This window comes from Puma concolor, chromosome B3, assembly GCF_028749965.1.
Source record: "Puma concolor isolate L17-30 chromosome B3, mPumCon1.1.hap2, whole genome shotgun sequence".
Lineage (NCBI taxonomy): Eukaryota > Metazoa > Chordata > Mammalia > Carnivora > Felidae > Puma > Puma concolor.
In genome coordinates, this window is record NC_141672.1 from 94,911,521 (window position 1) to 94,930,408 (window position 18,888).

General features: G+C 40.1%; 1 protein-coding gene across 6 annotated transcripts in view; it reads right to left on the reverse strand.

The window, feature by feature from the left end:
- Window positions 1-64: 64 nt before the first annotated feature.
- Window positions 65-18,888, reverse strand: part of ATP8B4 (ATPase phospholipid transporting 8B4 (putative)) — a 285,304-nt gene continuing 266,480 nt past the window's right edge. For all 6 annotated transcript variants that reach the window (XM_086710646.1, XM_086710645.1, XM_086710643.1 and 3 more), the window contains 3 exons: window positions 5,539-5,677; window positions 2,536-2,666; window positions 65-937 (listed from right to left, as the gene is read on the reverse strand). In XM_086710646.1, the coding sequence (XP_086566772.1) occupies window positions 656-937; window positions 2,536-2,666; window positions 5,539-5,677 (552 nt within the window). In that variant the 3' untranslated portion in view covers window positions 65-655. The remainder of the gene's footprint in view (window positions 938-2,535; window positions 2,667-5,538; window positions 5,678-18,888) is intronic.

Here is an 18,888-nt window from a genome sequence, read left to right on the forward strand (position 1 = left end):
TCTACTCTGTCTTCAGACCGGTAAAAAAACCCAAACAAACAAAAAAACAAACAAACAAAAAAACAAAAGGAGGAACATCAACATGTTTTTCTATTCTGCGGGCATGAAGGTGATGTGTTTGTCCTGGCTGAACACACATGGTATGTAGATATCCAGACTTGAGAGTCACCAACAGCTGTTAATCTGAAAGCACCATAGTACACATTGTACATCTTAAAAATGTATTTTGGGAAAGGCTGATCTCACATATACATGCTTATCTGTCAACAAGCATGCTTTTCACAGCTGAGATGTATACCTTTTGATTTCACTCGTTTTATCCACTTGAAGATCCATTCAATGTATATGCAGAGTTACAAATTTTTCTCCATTAATAAGATTCTAAAGTTCAGTTCAGTTGGTATCTAGGTTGGTAAGAAAAACCTCTGTTTGTATTGTGAGGCCTTTGCCCAGCAAATCAAAAATTAGACAGTGACCATCTGGCCTGGTTTCCCAGAGAGTGCACCCCTATTTGGTGGGCCCTGGCAGTTGTTTGCCAGAGATTTGAACTGAGGCAATCTGCCCACCTCAGCCCCTGATCGCAAACTCTGGAGCCAGCTGAATTTCAGCTTCGGCTGAAGTGAAAAGTAGCTATGTGGTTTACATTCATCTTGACTCACAGTTTTACTGTTTTATCCAGGCTAAAGCTGCTCACTGTGTCTGTGGTTTTCTTACATAAATTTTCAATCCAGCTAGTGCTATTATACAGTGTCTTTTCCAGCCCTGGTGTTGGGGGTGGATTTTTAGCTCGCATATTTTTTCCAGATGTGATAAGCTCTCCATAGCCCTCTTGGTGAGCAAAAGCATATCCAGATCTTCTTGAGCTTGACCTGCGAGTCTGAGGCCTTCGGCTACGTGAGGGCTTTGCCTTCTTTTGAGCTTTTTGCCTCCGACGGATCTAGAGAGGAAGGAGACCCAGAGTGAGATGATGCATCCAAATAACAGACTCTAGGCCCTGGGCCACTTTATGAAGAGAAAGCCTTTTCATGAGAAACATCAACCATAACAAAATAATCACCTTCATTGCAAAAAGAAGTGTTTCACCACAAAACCAAGAAATTTTCCATCCCAAAGACCGTAGTGGGCACTGGTCAAGTTTTACTCCTACCGAGAGACTATTAAGTAAGCAAGAAGTATTAAGACAAATTTCACTACTGTCTCCATCCTACAGGTCCATCTTAAATGAATAGGAACATACTTTTATACAGAAGGATTTTCTAACATGCAGTATCCAAACACAGTCAGAATACTGATCTATAATCCCAGGCTCCAAACACAGGCCTTTCCCCCTTTCTCTTCAAGATTCTCAAGATCCAATAGTCATTAGTAACTGGACTCAGAGAAAATTTAGAAAATGAGAGTCAGAAACTTCCAACTCTTGTGGTAGGTTAGTATATCATGAGATTTTCAGGGTTTTGATTTTAGTTTTTTTTTTGTTATTGTTGTTTGTTTGTTTTGCAGCCTTTAGAAGAGCTCAACATCATTTGGGTAGGTTTCCAACATTTCTTTGATTTCCCTGTAAAGCTGAGGAGAAAAAGATCCAAGGTTTGGTGTAAGCTGCATTGTTCTCTGATTCAACTGATCTCTTGGAGTCTGACTTTCATGTCAGGAGAAAACCATTAAAAGCATAAAATCATGATCTGACTACATACTGGAAGAAATGAACATCATCTTCCTTCCTTCAGCTCATCCATCATTTTCTGGGTTTATATCAGAATGAGCTCATGGAGCCAAAGGGAAAGGACAGACCTAACAGGGGAATATTTGAATCATTTCAGAGAGAATCTTCTCATGCTTTGGCCCCAGAATGTGGAGGATATCCTTGCCTCAGTTCCTCTCAGCATCATTGGCCTGGTCACTCACTCCATAAGTGTTTGCCCCCTCCTCACGATGCAACTACAAAAGTGTGTCTCCCCCTTATTTCTCCTTTTCTGTTTTTTATCTGGTTCCTGACCTAACTTGACATAGTCTTGCTTATACTACTCTTCTCATAAAACACTGAAATATATACTGTTAATCCCTTAGTTTAAGAATTTCCATAATCTGTTCTATTTTCAACTTTGTATTTTCCAATCCAGTCATGTTGCTGTTCCCTTTCTTAATCTGTTCAAAAGGTAACATCTCCCCCATGTTTCTGAATCTACTACCACATTTCTACAAAAATTTAGAATTCCTTCACCTGATACATTACTTGTTTCTCTTTTACTGCATCCTTTACTTGCCCCCATTGTCAATAACTTTCCCTATAGTTTGCCTTTGCCTTAGAACAGTTTTGCACTCATATTTAGTCTACACATTTATCTTCATTGGCATTCACAAAGCTGGTCCATTCAGATGTGGGCAGTTCCATCTACTGTGATGTGATGCCATATACCTATGGGTATTTCTGGTGAGAAGTTCATTATCCCTTTCCTAGGTTTCCAATCAGGCAGAGAAGGACATGATTCCAAGAGCCAAGAACGAGCCCTTCAAATGCTCATCAGCGCTGCAACATACCTGGTCACTCAGGGCTGGGCATAAATCCACTTTCAAAAATCTGAATGCCACCACAGGCATAACAGAAGCCACTGTCGTTAAGAGAATAACAAGCCAGATGCACTTCTGGGCCAAAGAATGTCGTGCATTTCCTATTATTAAGGACAAAAATATACACTGTGGTTATAAATAGGACTGAACTATTGAATTAATAGTCTCTGTCTATTGCCATAAGGCCTTTTTTGAAATGGTGAGGTTTGGACTACTAGGGAGGACCACTAGGTGTCTTCTCCAATATATAGTATGCTCAGAGGTGATGGTAAGGCAAGAGTGGTAGGATCATCACCCTTGGGAACTGCTTCATGGCCTGATCACTTGGAGACAGCCAATCAGAGCCAAGTATTCTCTGATCCAGACTCAGTCCAGCTCACTCAAGAAGTAGAATTCTCTCATCCAGCCTCAAGATCCCTTGACTACAAAGCAGCCATTATTTTTAAAAGGCACATTTGCTCTTAAAGACTCTTGAATAAAACTGTCATATCAAAACGATACAATATATGTCTGGGATGCAGGTACAATCTCAATAGTCTTGGTGACTGGCTATGCCATAAAAGGAGAGCTTTAGCTGCTACCTTTACAATTCAGGCAGCAACCTCAGAAAACCTGCCTCAAAGGGACTTGCTGATCTCTCTAACATTTACTTGGTTATGAACAATTCAAGGTTCCAAGGAGATCAGGGATGTTCCTGGGTTTGTGAAAGGAGCATTCCTCTCACTAGGAGGCTTCAGATGCAGCCATCCAACATGCTAGTGCAATACTGTGGTGAAACTCATCACCAAGCCTGAAGCCGGTTTCCTTACTTTATACTCACACCTCATATCCTGGGGTGTTTGTTTAAAGAAAGCAATAAAGGTCAGTTAAGCAGACAGACAAATCCTACAGAACCATGTCAACCCTACTTATATGACCAAAATGAACATCTGTCCCTGTTGGTTTTCTAGGGATTTGCCACAATACCTCCAATTAGCCAGGTCCCCTCTCTTCAAAGTTAAAGTGTTAACCCCATTTGAATGTGTTTGGGGTATGAGGGCTTGGCTACTGACTGGTATGTCTGCACTTTCTGGCTTTGGAGGATAGAATTTGCCCACCAAAGAGCAGTCGATTACAGTTGCCTAGGCAGAAACAAACTTGACTCAATAAATTATATGACTCTTTGAGCTCCTTGAAGCTCAATACCCCCAGGCACAGTTGGAAAAACAAGCTTCACTTTAAAACCACACTCCTGCTTGCTGCTGGCTACTAAGGAAAAAAAAAATTTTTTTTCTTAAACCCCAATGTTGATCTAACTTTTGAGAAGTCTCATTGGAGCTCAGTAATTAATTCCTGGAATGGCATGTGTTTAGCTGGAGAGAGTGGTCCCCACACAGACTACTTTCTCCAGTTGAGGCATTCCGGTCTCATTATGCGTGCTAAAATGCTCTCTTAGGACTAGAAGTCTTCTCATCAATGCGCTGAACTTTCAGATTTGGCAACCAAAGAAGAAAAAAAAAAAAAAAAGGAAGGAAGGAATAAAAAGAAAAAAAAAACCTAAAAATAGTTAAATGTCTGTCTTTCGTAACATGCTTATTCTTATTCCTAACCGTCATGTTTCTACATGGTTGTAATCTTTTGGTAAACAAAGTATTAATGTTTCATGCTAAGTAAGAGTGGTGCAATTTAAAGATTTCCATAGACATGCAAAGTGAGGCAGAAGATGAAAAAGAAGGTTCTTAAGTGTATGTGCACATTTAATTGGAATTATAATTTCAGGTGCCTTTGCATCAGTGGAAATACATAGCCCTATAGTTGCTCTTCTTTTGCCTTCTACATAAATAAGTTTTCTCAGAATTGTTTTTCTGGATTCCTTAGACTGAATTCCTCAACTGGTGGATGAAAATCTCAGTCCTGCCTGATAAAGCTCAAGAAGGCTGACACTATGCATCTCTCTTTTCCACAGTTTGCTGGGATGGAACTGAGAAACATCACTGTTACCAACTTATCTTACACATATTAGAGATTTCAAAACTTCTGAGAAAGTATATTAATAGCCTCATTGTGGAATAAAGTTCAGTGGCCCTCTGGGAATCATTTTGAAATGTGGAATACAATGGTGGCTTACACCATTGTAGTATTATAGAACAGGGTGTTAAGGTATTTTTGGACTTCTTTGGCTACCCATCTGCTGCTCAAATCACTCTGCAGTGTTCCCAACTAATAATCAAGACACAGTTGCTTGAATCATCATCATCACCATCATTATGGTTAGCATTTACTAAAAAAAGTACTATGTACCAGGCCACATGGTAACATTTTACATGCAGTATCTCATGTATCCCTCACGTTTCCTATGAACATAGAAACTATTAATATCTCTGGTTTAGAATTTAAAACATCAAGGCATGAAAAGGCATCTGCCCAAGGTCATCCAGCATTCAAGTAGTGGAGCTGACAACTGAACCCTGGATGTCTAACTACAGAGCCCACTCTACGTGCCACTTATAGACGAACATTCAGCTTTTTTTTTAGATGGCTCTAAATTATACCTCATTTCTTTCTTAAATAAATGCAAGTGAGTTCTACAGGTGAATTTTGGCAGTGCAATTGGTGATCATGTGGGATAAAAGGGAGAGCCTAACACTTCTTTCTCTTCTTTGTATTATACATGACCTTTTTACAGACCCTCAGATAACCTTGAAATATGTGTTATGCTTCTTGTTTGCAAAGGGACAGTCTGTTGCATCTAGGCTGTTGGAAACCTATATGCAGCTATTGTAGTGACTCTTCTCAATCTGGCAGGGAGAGCAGAAACTAATCTCTTGGAGCTCTTCTCAAGCCTGAAAACCTTTAGATGCCTGGCTCAATCCATTCCTAGAGAAAAGATTATTGGTCATCCGTCATCCCACCCACCCAACACAGAAAACAAATTACAAAGAAAAATAAATGACAGCATGACACTAGCCCCCACAGATAGTAGGACTCACTTACCAACAAATGGAAACTGGTTTGGGAAGATGCCAAAGATGCCATTACTGTGCATTGTAAATAAAATGGAGAAATAAGTGGCAACGCTCCCCCAGATGAAGACATGATTAATGACAGTCCAGTAACTGGTATCCAAGGCTATCTGTAAATGAAGTCGAATGCAAAGGGGAGGTCTTTGAGGATTACAAGAGTATCATTTTACTGAGTGATGGTTCCCCAGGACTGCTCTGTGAAGACACAGTTGCACCTGTCTAGCTACCAGCCAACCACAGGCACTCCTACTTTCTGCATAACATTGGGAACTGACCTGACATTTCTGATAGGCAACTGACTTCAGAACTTATATCTGCAAGCCATTATATCTGTCAAGGGTGAATCAGAATCAGGAGATAAAATGTTAAACTTCTTTTAAGTGTGAAATAAGAAAACAATGATTTCTAATTTCAAAGTTACTCTCCAAATTGCTCTTAAAGCGTTTCTGTTGGGAAAAAAAATTTTTGCAGTAGTGAGCAAGTGCAACATTTTATAATCCATACATAGATTTTCACAAGACTGCGGTGCCAGGGTGGCTCAGTTAGTTGAGTGTCCAACTCTTGATTTCGACTCAGATCCTGATCTCACGTTTGTGAGTTCCAGCCCCACATCAGCCTCTGTGCTGACAATATGGAGCCTGCTTGGGATTCTCTCTCTCTCTCCTCTCTCTCTCTCTCCCTGCCCTTCTCTCTCTTTCTCTCTTTCTGCCTAGTACCCGCTTGTGCTCTCTCAAAATAAATAAACACTGAAAAATTTTTTTCACATGACTATTTTACATGGGTATAATCTGTTATATATCAATATTCTTAATCATTTTCATAGTCCTTTTTCTTAAATTATTTAAATAATAAGAAAGAAAATGTTTAATTCTCTTTTGACATAATAAAATTCAGAAGCAAGGATTAAGAGAAAAACAAATAGGTTCTGGCAACATTATTTGCATCTCAGAGGCCCCAAGTAGTCCAAGGTTTGCATTTCTAGCAGAGTCTGGTGCAAAACAACTAATTTCTCACTTTCCTGAGGGGGCCCTACTTACACAGTAAACAGATCCTTCTCTACATCTGCAAAGGAAGACACACTTCCTCCCCTCACTTGAAGGTTACTGTTTTTTATCTTGCCCCATTAAAAAGATGTTGACAGCCTTGGATATAAACTGCAGGAGTTTTAAAAGGACAGCTTTTTCTTTCCTTAGGAGGCCTAAGAACAGAGAGCTTTGCCATTCATCCTTAGCAAAGAGATGATGGTTTTCCAGTTCATTTGGCTGCCAACACATTAGGTCAAAATCCTCAACTGTACCTTCCACCCGCTGTCAATTCATCACCATCAAGAGATACTAATAGCCTGGCCTGTGTGGGTATGAGCAGAAAAATCACAACCAATTAAAGACGACTCAACTGAAAAGAAGAAGAAAAAAAAAAAAAAGACCAGGTGGCTCCTATTCAGGCAGAACTAATGGAAAAGACAGACAAGCACTATAAAAAAAAAAAAAAAAAAAATGTAATGAGAACTCTTAAGGGGATGCAATTAGATCACAGGGGAAAAAATGAATTCTGGAAGAAAAAAAGCATTATTCCTGAATTTAAAAATTCAATAGAGAAACCAAATAAGAATAGTCACTGATGAGAACTGAATTAATATTCTGGAAAAAACAAATGGAAATAATATCTCACAACAGAGAGCAAAAACTTGAAGAAATGGAAACCATATGCAAAAAGATATGAGACATGGATGGCAAAATCCATAGATGAGAGACTTATGGGCCCAATACACAAATAATGGCATCTTAGAGAAAAAAGTATGAGAGAGAGAAGTAACAATCAAAGAAATGACAGAAGAAAATTGCTCTGGTATTGTGAACAAACAAGATTTTCAGATTGAGAGGGCACTCTAAATCCTAGGAAGATTAATGAAAAAAGTCACATTCCAGTGGCATTTGTGAAGCCAAAAGACAAGAACAGAGACTTGCAGATAGAGACCAGATTACTTACAAAGGAAAGAGAATCGATCTACTGTCTGAAACTGGGTATAGTGGAACAACATTTACAAAGTTCCTAAAGCAAAAGTCTCTGACTCAAGAATCTCATATCCGTCCAATATATTATTTAAATGTAAGGACAAAAAAAGAAAGTTTTTTTTTTAATTTTTAATGTTTATGTTTGAGAGAGAGAGACACATACATGAGTGTGAGCAGGAAAGGGGCAGAGAGAGAGGGAGACACAGAATCTGAAGCAGGCTCCAGGCTCTGAGCTGTCAGCACAGAGCCAGATGTGGGGCTCGAACTCACGAACCACATTATCATGACCTACCTGAGCCGAAGTCGGACGCTTAACTGACTGAGCCACCCAGGCATCCCCAAAAAAGAAAGCTTTGAGCTCAAAAGTATAACATCTCTGTACGCTTTCTGAAGAAATTACTCAAGGAAATTGCTGCAAATAAAAATTCAATGAGAACAGACTTCAAAAGAGTGGAAGACAAAGAGCATAAAAATGGTGATGAGCAATGATTTTTGTACATTTATAGTTGGCTCTATAAAGAAAAAAAATTACAACAGTCAAAACATATGTTAAAGGAGCATTTAGTAACACCATGAAACTGCAACTCTAGGATATTAACAAACACAAGAGTTGGGGAGGGGAGTAGGAGCAAGGAGAGAGAAATAATAATACATTTCCAAAATTGTTTAATTTGGAAGCAGATGAGGGAAGGTGTAGACAGGATAGTGAAACGTTTGGTGAAGGATTTAGTTATTTAATTTTGGTATCTCAGTATGGAAATAGAGACTTAAACGACTACAAAAATAGGGAGAACTCAAGAGTAAGATGGGAATACAAATAGTAACACTTATAAATTATTTATGACAAATAAGATATTTAAAGATCACAATGCATCTGAGCATGAAAAGGAAAAAGTGGAAATAGAAAAGTATTAAAAGTAATCATAAAATAACATGAAAGGAGCAAGATAAAATATAGGGTAGTAGTTTAACTCCCTTATCAAAGGACGAAAACAACAGAATGAGAGAAGAAAATGTTGAAAAGGAAGGGATGGGCCTACATTACATACCAGGACTAAAAAAAGCAATAGAAGTAAAACTAATATAAAAAATGAAATTTAAATAAGAACATTTTATCATAAAAGATAAAAGCTACAAAGAACAAATAACAATCAAGAGCCATTATATGGCAAATAATATAGCCTCAAATTATATAAGGTTAAATCTCCTTGAAACACAAGAACCTGATAAGAATCATAACCACAAGGGAAAACTTTAATACACTTGTCTCACTATTTGATAAGCATGGTGGTTCTCTGGAAATCTGTGGCTGACCTGGCATCCAGTCCCCAGTGTGATAAGGGCCAAGCTGTTAAGAGGTAGTTATGGAATTTACACTACAATAGTGCAGTCATATGGTTGCATACTGCTCCCAAAGGTGACAGGCCTAGCTGTGGCTCTCCCTGGTTCCCTTACCCTCTTCAAGAGTCTGGAGCTACCTAACTGCTTTTAATAACTCTTTTTTAGTTAAACTGAAGAAGTGTCTGTTGTCTGCAACTATGATCCTTTTTGGAAATTAATATAACAATATTAATGAAATTTAAAATGTACATGCTCTCTGATCTATCAATGCAAACAACAAAAGACCATTCTTCATCTGATTAGGTTGTTAGGAGTTCTGACTCCAGAAATTTCATTTCTAGGAATTTATCTGTCAGTACATAAAATGTATATACTAGTATGTGCATTGTAGCATTGCTTTAATAACAGCAACAACAAAAGAAACATCCTGAATGTCTATCAATAGAGGATTGATAATGATTATAGATAATTATATATATTATTATATATGTTATATATATATTGTGAAATTCTATGCAGCTCTGAAAAAGAGTAACGTAGATCTGAATATGTTGGGTTGGAAAGCTGTTCAGAATGTCTTGTTAAGAAAAGCATATTACAGAATAATATGCATAGCTATGCTCCTTTTGTCTTGAATACATATGTGTGTGTCCCAAAGCAAAGAAAAAAATATGGAAGGAGTTAAGCTATGGTAATCATAATAGTAGTTAACGGGGGAATATGGGGAAGAAGGAGAAGGTGGTTCGTTTTATTTAAACACTTCTATAGGGAGAGGGAAGATGGCGGCGTAGGAGGACGCTGGGCTCACCGCGCGTCCTGCTATTCACTTAGATTCCACCTACACCTGCCTAAATAACCCAGAAAACCACCAGAGGATTAGCAGAACGGAGTCGCCGGAGCCAAGCGCAGACGAGAGGCCCACGGAGGAGGGTAGGAAGGGCGGCCAGGCGGTGTGCGCTCCACGGACTGGCGGGAGGGAGCCGGGGCGGAGGGGCAGATCACTGGCCAAGCAGAGCCCCCGAGTCTGGCTTGCAAAAAGCGGAGGGGCCTGACGGACTGTGTTCCGACAGCAAGCGCGACTTAGTGTCTGGGAGGTCATAAGTTAACAGCTCTGCTCAGAAAGCAGGAAGGCTGGAGGACAAAGGGAAGGAGAGCTGCTGAGCCCCCTGAAGACAGAGCTCAGTTTGGTGGGGAACAAAGGCGCTCACCAGCGCCATCTCCCCCGCCCATCCCCCAGCCAAAATCCCAAAGAGAACCAGTTCCTGCCAGGGAACTTACTCGCTCCGTGCAAACACCCAACTCTGCACTTCTGCGGAGCCAAACCTCCGGCACCGGATCTGACTCCCTCCTGCTGCCACAGGGCCCCTCCTGAAGTGGATCACCTAAGGAGAAGCAGGCTAAGCCTGCCCCTCCTGCCCCTGTGCACCTTGCCTACCCACCCCAGCTAAGACGCCAGATCCCCAGCATCACAAGCCTGGCAGTGTGCAAGTAGCCCAGACAGGCCACCCCACCCCACAGTGAATCCCGCCCCTAGGAGAGGGGAAGAGAAGGCATGCACCAGTCTGACTGTGGACACAGCGGTGGGCTGGGGGCAGACATCAGGTCTGACTGCGGCTCCGCCCACCAACTCCAGTTATACACCACAGCACAGGGGAAGTGCCCCGCAGGTCCTCACCACGCCAGGGACTATCCAAAATGACCAAGCGGAAGAATTCCCCTCAGAAGAATCTCCAGGAAATAACAACAGCTAATGAGCTGATCAAAAAGGATTTAAATAATATAACAGAAAGTGAATTTAGAATAATAGTCATAAAATTAATCGCTGGGCTTGAAAACAGTATAGCTGACAGCAGAGAATCTCTTGCTACAGAGATCAAGGGACTAAGGAACAGTCACGAGAGCTGAAAAACGCTTTAAACGAAATGCATAACAAAATGGAAACCACCACGGCTCGGATTGAAGAGGCAGAGGAGAGAATAGGTGAACTAGAAGATAAAGTTATGGAAAAAGAGGAAGCTGAGAAAAAGAGAGATAAAAAAATCCAGGAGTATGAGGGGAAAATTAGAGAACTAAGTGATACACTAAAAAGAAATAATATACGCATAATTGGTATCCCAGAGGAGGAAGACAGAGGGAAAGGTGCTGAAGGGGTACTTGAAGAAATAATAGCTGAGAACTTCCCTGAACTGGGGAAGGAAAAAGGCATTGAAATCCAAGAGGCACAGAGAACTCCTTTCAGACGTACCTTGAATCGATCTTCTGCACGACATATCATAGTGAAACTGGCAAAATACAAGGATAAAGAGAAAATTCTGAAAGCAGCAAGGGGTAAACGTGCCCGCACATATAAAGGGAGACCTATAAGACTCGTGACTGATCTCTCTTTTGAAACTTGGCAGGCCAGAAAGAATTGGCACGAGATTTTCAGTGTGCTAGACAGAAAAAATATGCAGCCGAGAATCCTTTATCCAGCAAGTCTGTCATTTAGAATAGAAGGAGAGATATAGGTCTTCCCAAACAAACAAAAACTGAAGGAATTTGTCACCACTAAACCAGCCCTCCAAGAGATCCTAAGGGGGACCCTGTGAGACAAAGTACCAGAGACATCACTACAAGCATAAAACATACAGACATCACAATGACTCTAAACCCATATCTTTCTATAATAACACTGAATGTAAATGGATTAAATGCGCCAACCAAAAGACATAGGGTATCAGAATGGATAAAAAAACAAGACCCATCTATTTGCTGTCTACAAGAGACTCATTTTAGACCTGAGGACACCTTTAGATTGAGAGTGAGGGGATGGAGAACTATTTATCATGCGACTGGAAGCCAAAAGAAACTGGAGTAGCCATACTTCTATCAGACAAACTAGACTTTAAATTAAAGGCTGTAACAAGAGATGAAGAAGGACATTATATAATAGTGACAGGGTCTATCCATCAGGAAGAGCTAACAATTATAAATGTCTATGCGCCGAATACTGGAGCGCCCAAATATATAAAACAATTACTCATAAACATAAGCAACCTTATTGATAAGAATGTGGTAATTGCAGGGGACTTTAACACCCCACTTACAGAAATGGATAGATCATCTAGACACACGGTCAATAAAGAAACAAGGGCCCTGAATGAGACATTGGATCACATGGACTTGACAGATATATTTAGAAATCTGCATCCCAAAGCAACAGAATATACTTTCTTCTCGAGTGCACATGGAACATTCTCCAAGATAGATCACATACTGGGTCACAAAACAGCCCTTCATAAGTTTACAAGAATTGAAATCATACCATGCATACTTTCAGACCACAACGCTATGAAGCTTGAAATCAACCACAGAAAAAAGTCTGGAAAACCTCCAAAAGCGTGGAGGTTAAAGAACACGCTACTAACGAATGAGTGGGTCAACCAGGCAATTAGAGAAGAAATTAAAAAATATATGGAAACAAACGAAAATGAAAATACAACAATCCAAACGCTTTGGGACGCAGCGAAGGCAGTCCTGAGAGGAAAATACATTGCAATCCAGGCCTATCTCAAGAAACAAGAAAAATCCCAAATACAAAATCTAACAGCACACCTAAAGGAAATAGAAGCAGAACAGCAAAGGCAGCCTAAACCCAGCAGAAGAAGAGAAATAATAAAGATCAGAGCAGAAATAAACAATATAGAATCTAAAAAAACTGTAGAGCAGATCAACGAAACCAAGAGTTGGTTTTTTGAAAAAATAAACAAAATTGACAAACCTCTAGCCAGGCTTCTCAAAAAGAAAAGGGAGATGACCCAAATAGATAAAATCATGAATGAAAATGGAATTATTACAACCAATCCCTCAGAGATACAAGCAATTATCAGGGAATACTATGAAAAATTATATGCCAACAAATTGGACAACCTGGAAGAAATGGACAAATTCCTGAACACCCACACTCTTCCAAAACTCAATCAGGAGGAAATAGAAAGCTTGAACAGACCCATCACCAGCGAAGAAATTGAATCGGTTATCAAAAATCTCCCAACAAATAAGAGTCCAGGACCAGATGGCTTCCCAGGGGAGTTCTACCAGACGTTTAAAGCAGAGATAATACCTATCCTTCTCAAGCTATTCCAAGAAATAGGGAAGGAAAACTTCCAGACTCATTCTATGAAGCCAGTATTACTTTGATTCCTAAACCAGACAGAGACCCAGTAAAAAAAGAGAACTACAGGCCAATATCCCTGATGAATATGGATGCAAAAATTCTCAATAAGATACTAGCAAATCGAATTCAACGGCATATAAAAAGAATTATTCACCATGATCAAGTGGGATTCATTCCTGGGATGCAGGGCTGGTTCAACATTCGCAAATCAATCAACGTGATACATCACATTAACAAAAAAAAAGAGAAAAACCATATGATCCTGTCAATCGATGCAGAAAAGGCCTTTGACAAAATCCAGCACCCTTTCTTAATAAAAACCCTTGAGAAAGTCGGGATAGAAGGAACATACTTAAAGATCATAAAAGCCATTTATGAAAAGCCCACAGCTAACATCATCCTCAATGGGGAAAAACTGAGAGCTTTTTCCCTGAGATCAGGAACATGACAGGGATGCCCACTCTCACCGCTGTTGTTTAACATAGTGCTGGAAGTTCTAGCATCAGCAATCAGACAACAAAAGGAAATCAAAGGCATCAAAATTGGCAAAGATGAAGTCAAGCTTTCGCTTTTTGCAGATGACATGATATTATACATGGAAAATCCGATAGACTCCACCAAAAGTCTGCTAGAACTGATACATGAATTCAGCAAAGTTGCAGGATACAAAATCAATGTACAGAAATCAGTTGCATTTTTATACACTAACAATGAAGTAACAGAAAGACAAATAAAGAAACTGATCCCATTCACAATTGCACCAAGAAGCATAAAATACCTAGGAATAAATCTAACCAAAGATGTAAAGGATCTGTATGCTGAAAACTATAGAAAGCTTATGAAGGTAATTGAAGAAGATTTAAAGAAATGGAAAGACATTCCCTGCTCATGGATTGGAAGAATAAATATTGTCAAAATGTCAATACTACCCAAAGCTATCTACACATTCAATGCAATCCCAATCAAAATTGCACCAGCATTCTTCTCAAAACTAGAACAAGCAATCCTAAAATTCATATGGAACCACAAAAGGCCCGGAATAGCCAAAGTAATTTTGAAGAAGAAGACCAAAGCAGGAGGCATCACAATCCCAGACTTTAGCCTCTACTACAAAGCTGTCATCATCAAGACAGCATGGTATTGGCACAAAAACAGACACATAGACCAATGGAATAGAATAGAAACCCCAGAACTAGACCCACAAACGTATGGCCAATTCATCTTTGACAAAGCAGGAAAGAATATCCAATGGAAAAAAGACAGTCTCTTTAACAAATGGTGCTGGGAGAACTGGACAGCAACATGCAGAAGGTTGAAACTAGACCACTTTCTCACACCATTCACAAAAATAAACTCAAAATGGATAAAGGACCTGAATGTGAGACAGGAAACCATCAAAACCTTAGAGGAGAAAGCAGGAAAAGACCTCTCTGACCTCAGCCGTAGCAATCTCTTACTCGACACATCCCCAAAGGCAAGGGAATTAAAAGCAAAAGTGAATTGCTGGGACCTTATGAAGATAAAAAGCTTCTGCACAGCAAAGGAAACAACCAACAAAACTAAAAGGCAACCAACGGAATGGGAAAAGATACTTGCAAATGACATATCGGACAAAGGGCTAGTATCCAAAATCTATAAAGAGCTCACCAAACTCCACACCCGAAAAGCAAATAACCCAGTGAAGAAATGGGCAGAAAACATGAATAGACACTTCTCTAAAGAAGACATCCGGATGGCCAACAGGCACATGAAAAGATGTTCAGCGTCGCTCCTTATCAGGGAAATACAAATCAAAACCACACTCAGGTATCACCTCACGCCAGTCAGAGTGGCCAACATGAACAAATCAGGAGACTATAGATGCTGGAGAGGATGTGGAGAAACGGGAACCCTCTTGCACTGTTGGTGGGAATGCAAATTGGTGCAGCCGCTCTGGAAAGCAGTGTGGAGGTTCCTCAGAAAATTAAAAATAGACCTACCCTATGACCCAGCAATAGCACTGCTAGGAATTTATCCAAGGGACACAGGAGTACTGATGCATAGGGGCACTTGTACCCCAATGTTCATAGCAGCACTCTCAACAATAGCCAAATTATGGAAAGAGCCTAAATGTCCATCAACTGATGAATGGATAAAGAAGTTGTGGTTTATATACACAATGGAATACTACGTGGCAATGAGAAAAAATGAAATATGGCCTTTTGTAGCAACGTGGATGGAACTAGAGAGTGTGATGCTAAGTGAAATAAGCCATACAGAGAAAGACAGATACCATATGGTTTCACTCTTATGTGGATCCTGAGAAACTTAACAGGAACCCATGGAGGAGGGGAAGGAAAAAAAAAAAAAAAAAAAGAGGTTAGAGTGGGAGAGAGCCAAAGCATAAGAGACTGTTGAGAACTGAGAACAAACTAAGGGTTGATGGGGGGTGGGAGGGAGGAGAGGGTGGGTGATGGTATTGAGGAGGGCACCTTTTGGGATGAGCACTGGGTGTTGTATGGAAACCAATTTGACAATAAATTTCATATACAAATAAAAAAATAAATAAACCTTTAAAAATTTAAAAAAATAAAATAAACACTTCTATAGTGTTTCAAATGTTAAAAGAAGTATTTTATAATTCAAATAACCAAAAAAAAAAAAAAAAAAGAAACCCACAAAACACAACAACCCTGATATTTAAAAAAAAAAATGTCTCCTAAAGTTTGGCCGATAGCATCAGCAGGACGCATAAGATTTATAACTATAATTCTAGACCATGGATATTTCATGAGGGTTGTTACGCCAATGACAAGTTAAGCTTAGACAGCAAGGAAAGGATATTAATGCTGCTGTCAAAGTGAGCTTATTCACAAAACTCCTGAAACTTATTATTCTATATATCAGAGACAGCAGTTTCTGATTGAAGCCAAAATTGCAGAGGTTTCATGGTTATAAACATTTATGCACCCAGGTCTGAGAATTCTATGGTAAAACAGGCATTTTCAAGGCTTCTGAGAAATAAAAGTGAGTGTATTGCATGAGTGATGGGCATTAAGGAGGGCACTTTTTGGGAGGAGCACTGGGTGTCATACGTAAGAGATGAATCACTGGGATCTATTCCTGAAGTCAAGACTATACTGTATGTTAATTAACTTGAATTAAAAAAAAAATGAGTGGAAGACTAAAATGACAGTAATTGAGAATCTACCCATTCCTCAAGTTGAAATTTTGATGTTGAAAGAGGATCTGTGTGTTTATCATCTATTGAGTTTCTCTCCCACTTTATTCAAGGGTGATACTGGTGTCCTAGGTATCTCCTCATGGAGGATAGGGTGGACAGTGAGTTCCCTGCAGCTACTATGCCTTTGGGGAGGCCCACAGCTTCCACTTATCCCTATAAAGAAGGGAGGTCCACTTGGATTTGGAGCTGGGGCCCTGAGATCAGATCTGTGTTCAAATCTTGGCCTGCCACTCTCTGTGTGACTTGAACTGTGGCAAGTCTATATATTTTTTTATATATAACTTTTTAAAAATTTTATTTTTGAGAGAGAGTGAGCAGGGGAGGGGCAAAGGGGGGGAGGGGGAGAGAGAGAGAGAGAGAGAGAGAGAGAGAGAATCCCAAGCAGGTTTCACATTGTCGGTGCAGAGCCTGATGCGGGGCTCAAACTCACGAACTGCGAGATCATGACCTGAACCGAAATTAAGTCAGACACTTAACCAACTGAGACACCCAGGCACACCAGCAAGTCTATTTTCTTACCTATAGTAATTGTATCCATTTCAGAGACCTGAAAAGAGGATTAGATGAGATAATGGGATTATCTGAGAAATAAATCACTTGCCTAATAAATGCTCAATTAATAGGAGTTGTTACTCTGAAAATCAGAAGCCCTGACACAGGCAGGTGGACCAAGTTTGCTTTCAGTAACTCTAGCCTCTCCTCTCTGTTCTTCCAGATATTATCTTTTCACCAAACCCCAATGCTTCTAGCTTTAGGACTGCTTGCTTGCCTTTCTTTTATTTTATTTTCTTTCTCTTCCTTCCCTCCCTCCTTCTTCTCCTCCTCCTATATAGACAACAAAGTATTTGACATCGTCCTTACACTCACTCTAATCTTTGTTCTTATACTTCCTGAAAATTAAAATTTGCATTTTAACCAGTCTTACTGTAGAATAAAAGACTTTGCTCCAGACAACACTGGAGTCAGAGAGGTCTGGTTTCCAATCCTGGATCTAGGACTCACTTTGTGACTTCAGGAAAGTTGCTTAACTTCTCTGAGCTCCATCTGTAAAAGGGGACAATAAATAATACCTCCTGCATAGTGGCACTGAGAGGATTAAGTATAACGCATGATATCACTCCTATCACTGTGTGATGATGACACGGGTTTTGGAAGGCTTCCACCAAGGACAGGCCTCCTTTGGCCATCTGGGGTAAGAAGGGCATGTATGTAACTAAGACAGGAGGGAGAGTTGGATACTTCAACCGAATTATTCTCACTTCCTTTACTCAACTTTATTCTTTCTTTCTCTTCTTATCTTTCTGCCCTTATATCCATTCCACAAATACTTATTTTTGTCTGGCACTACAGCAGTAAACAAAGCATGCCAGAAATTGGAAACTGGTATCCATTCTCACTCATACCTACTCTGCTTCCAAACCTCCACCTCCAGCCTGGATATCTCCTACATTCTTCTCTTCTCTGTCCTCAGTCTCCTGGCTGTTTCAGGACCTTCCAGCACTCAGCAGGGGTATGGGTGAGGGCAGGAAGAAATCAGGTACAGGAGAAACCTATGGGATAGGAGTATGCGGATAAGATCTAGAGGACTTCAACTTGTACGTGGCGAAGAGGCACAGCCACCAAGTGGTGAAATCCAGCACCTCATCTTTAGAAGTACAACTCTGGGTGTGTTTCCCAAGTGTGCCTAACTACCCTATAAGCCCAGTAATAATTGTGTTGTAGGAAATGCTTGCCCCATGTTTTTCATGGTACATTCACAAATGCCTTTATTGAAAGTAAAATAAATAAATATTTGATTCAGGAAATAAGTCTAGTGGATCCTAGTCCTAAACCTGCAATGCAGTCACTGTGTATCCTGGGCAAATCATGGGCCCCAGTTTTTTGTATCAGTATTGCCTTAAATTATACTGTTATGGTTTTGACATATGACCACCAATTATTTGAAACTCTGCTAAGAAATGGAGCTTAATTCTCCTCCACTTGAACATATTGGGCTAGATTTAGTGACTCACTTCTAATGAACAGAGTATGAAAAGGGAAACATAGTTTAGAATGGAGAAACCTGAAGAACATCATCCATATAAGTATATGAGGTCACCATCACCGGTAATAAGTCATGCTGATATCACATGCTCTCTGATAGGATATGACAAGAAGGGCACAGCACCTCTTTGTGAATCTTACCCCAAATCCACAATCTCCATCTATCCCTAAGAAAGGATTGGACAAATCCAGAAAAATTCTACAAAATACCTGATCACTAGTATCCAGAAGTATCAAGGCCATGAGGGACACCTGGGTGGCTCAGTCAGTTAAATGTCTGACTTCGGCTCAGGTCATGATCCCACGGTTAGTGAGTTCAAGCCCCAAGTCAGGCTCTGTACCGACAGCTCAAAGCCTGGAGCCTGCTTTGGATCCTGTGTCTCCCTCTCTCTCTCTCTATCCGCCCCCCCTGCCCCCCCCCCCCCCAAGCTCTGTCTCTCTCTCTCAAAAATAATTAAACGTTAAAAAAAAAAGTATCAAGGCCATGAAAGACAAAGAAAGACTGTATAAAGTCAGAGGTTATAGGAGACTAAGGAGACATTA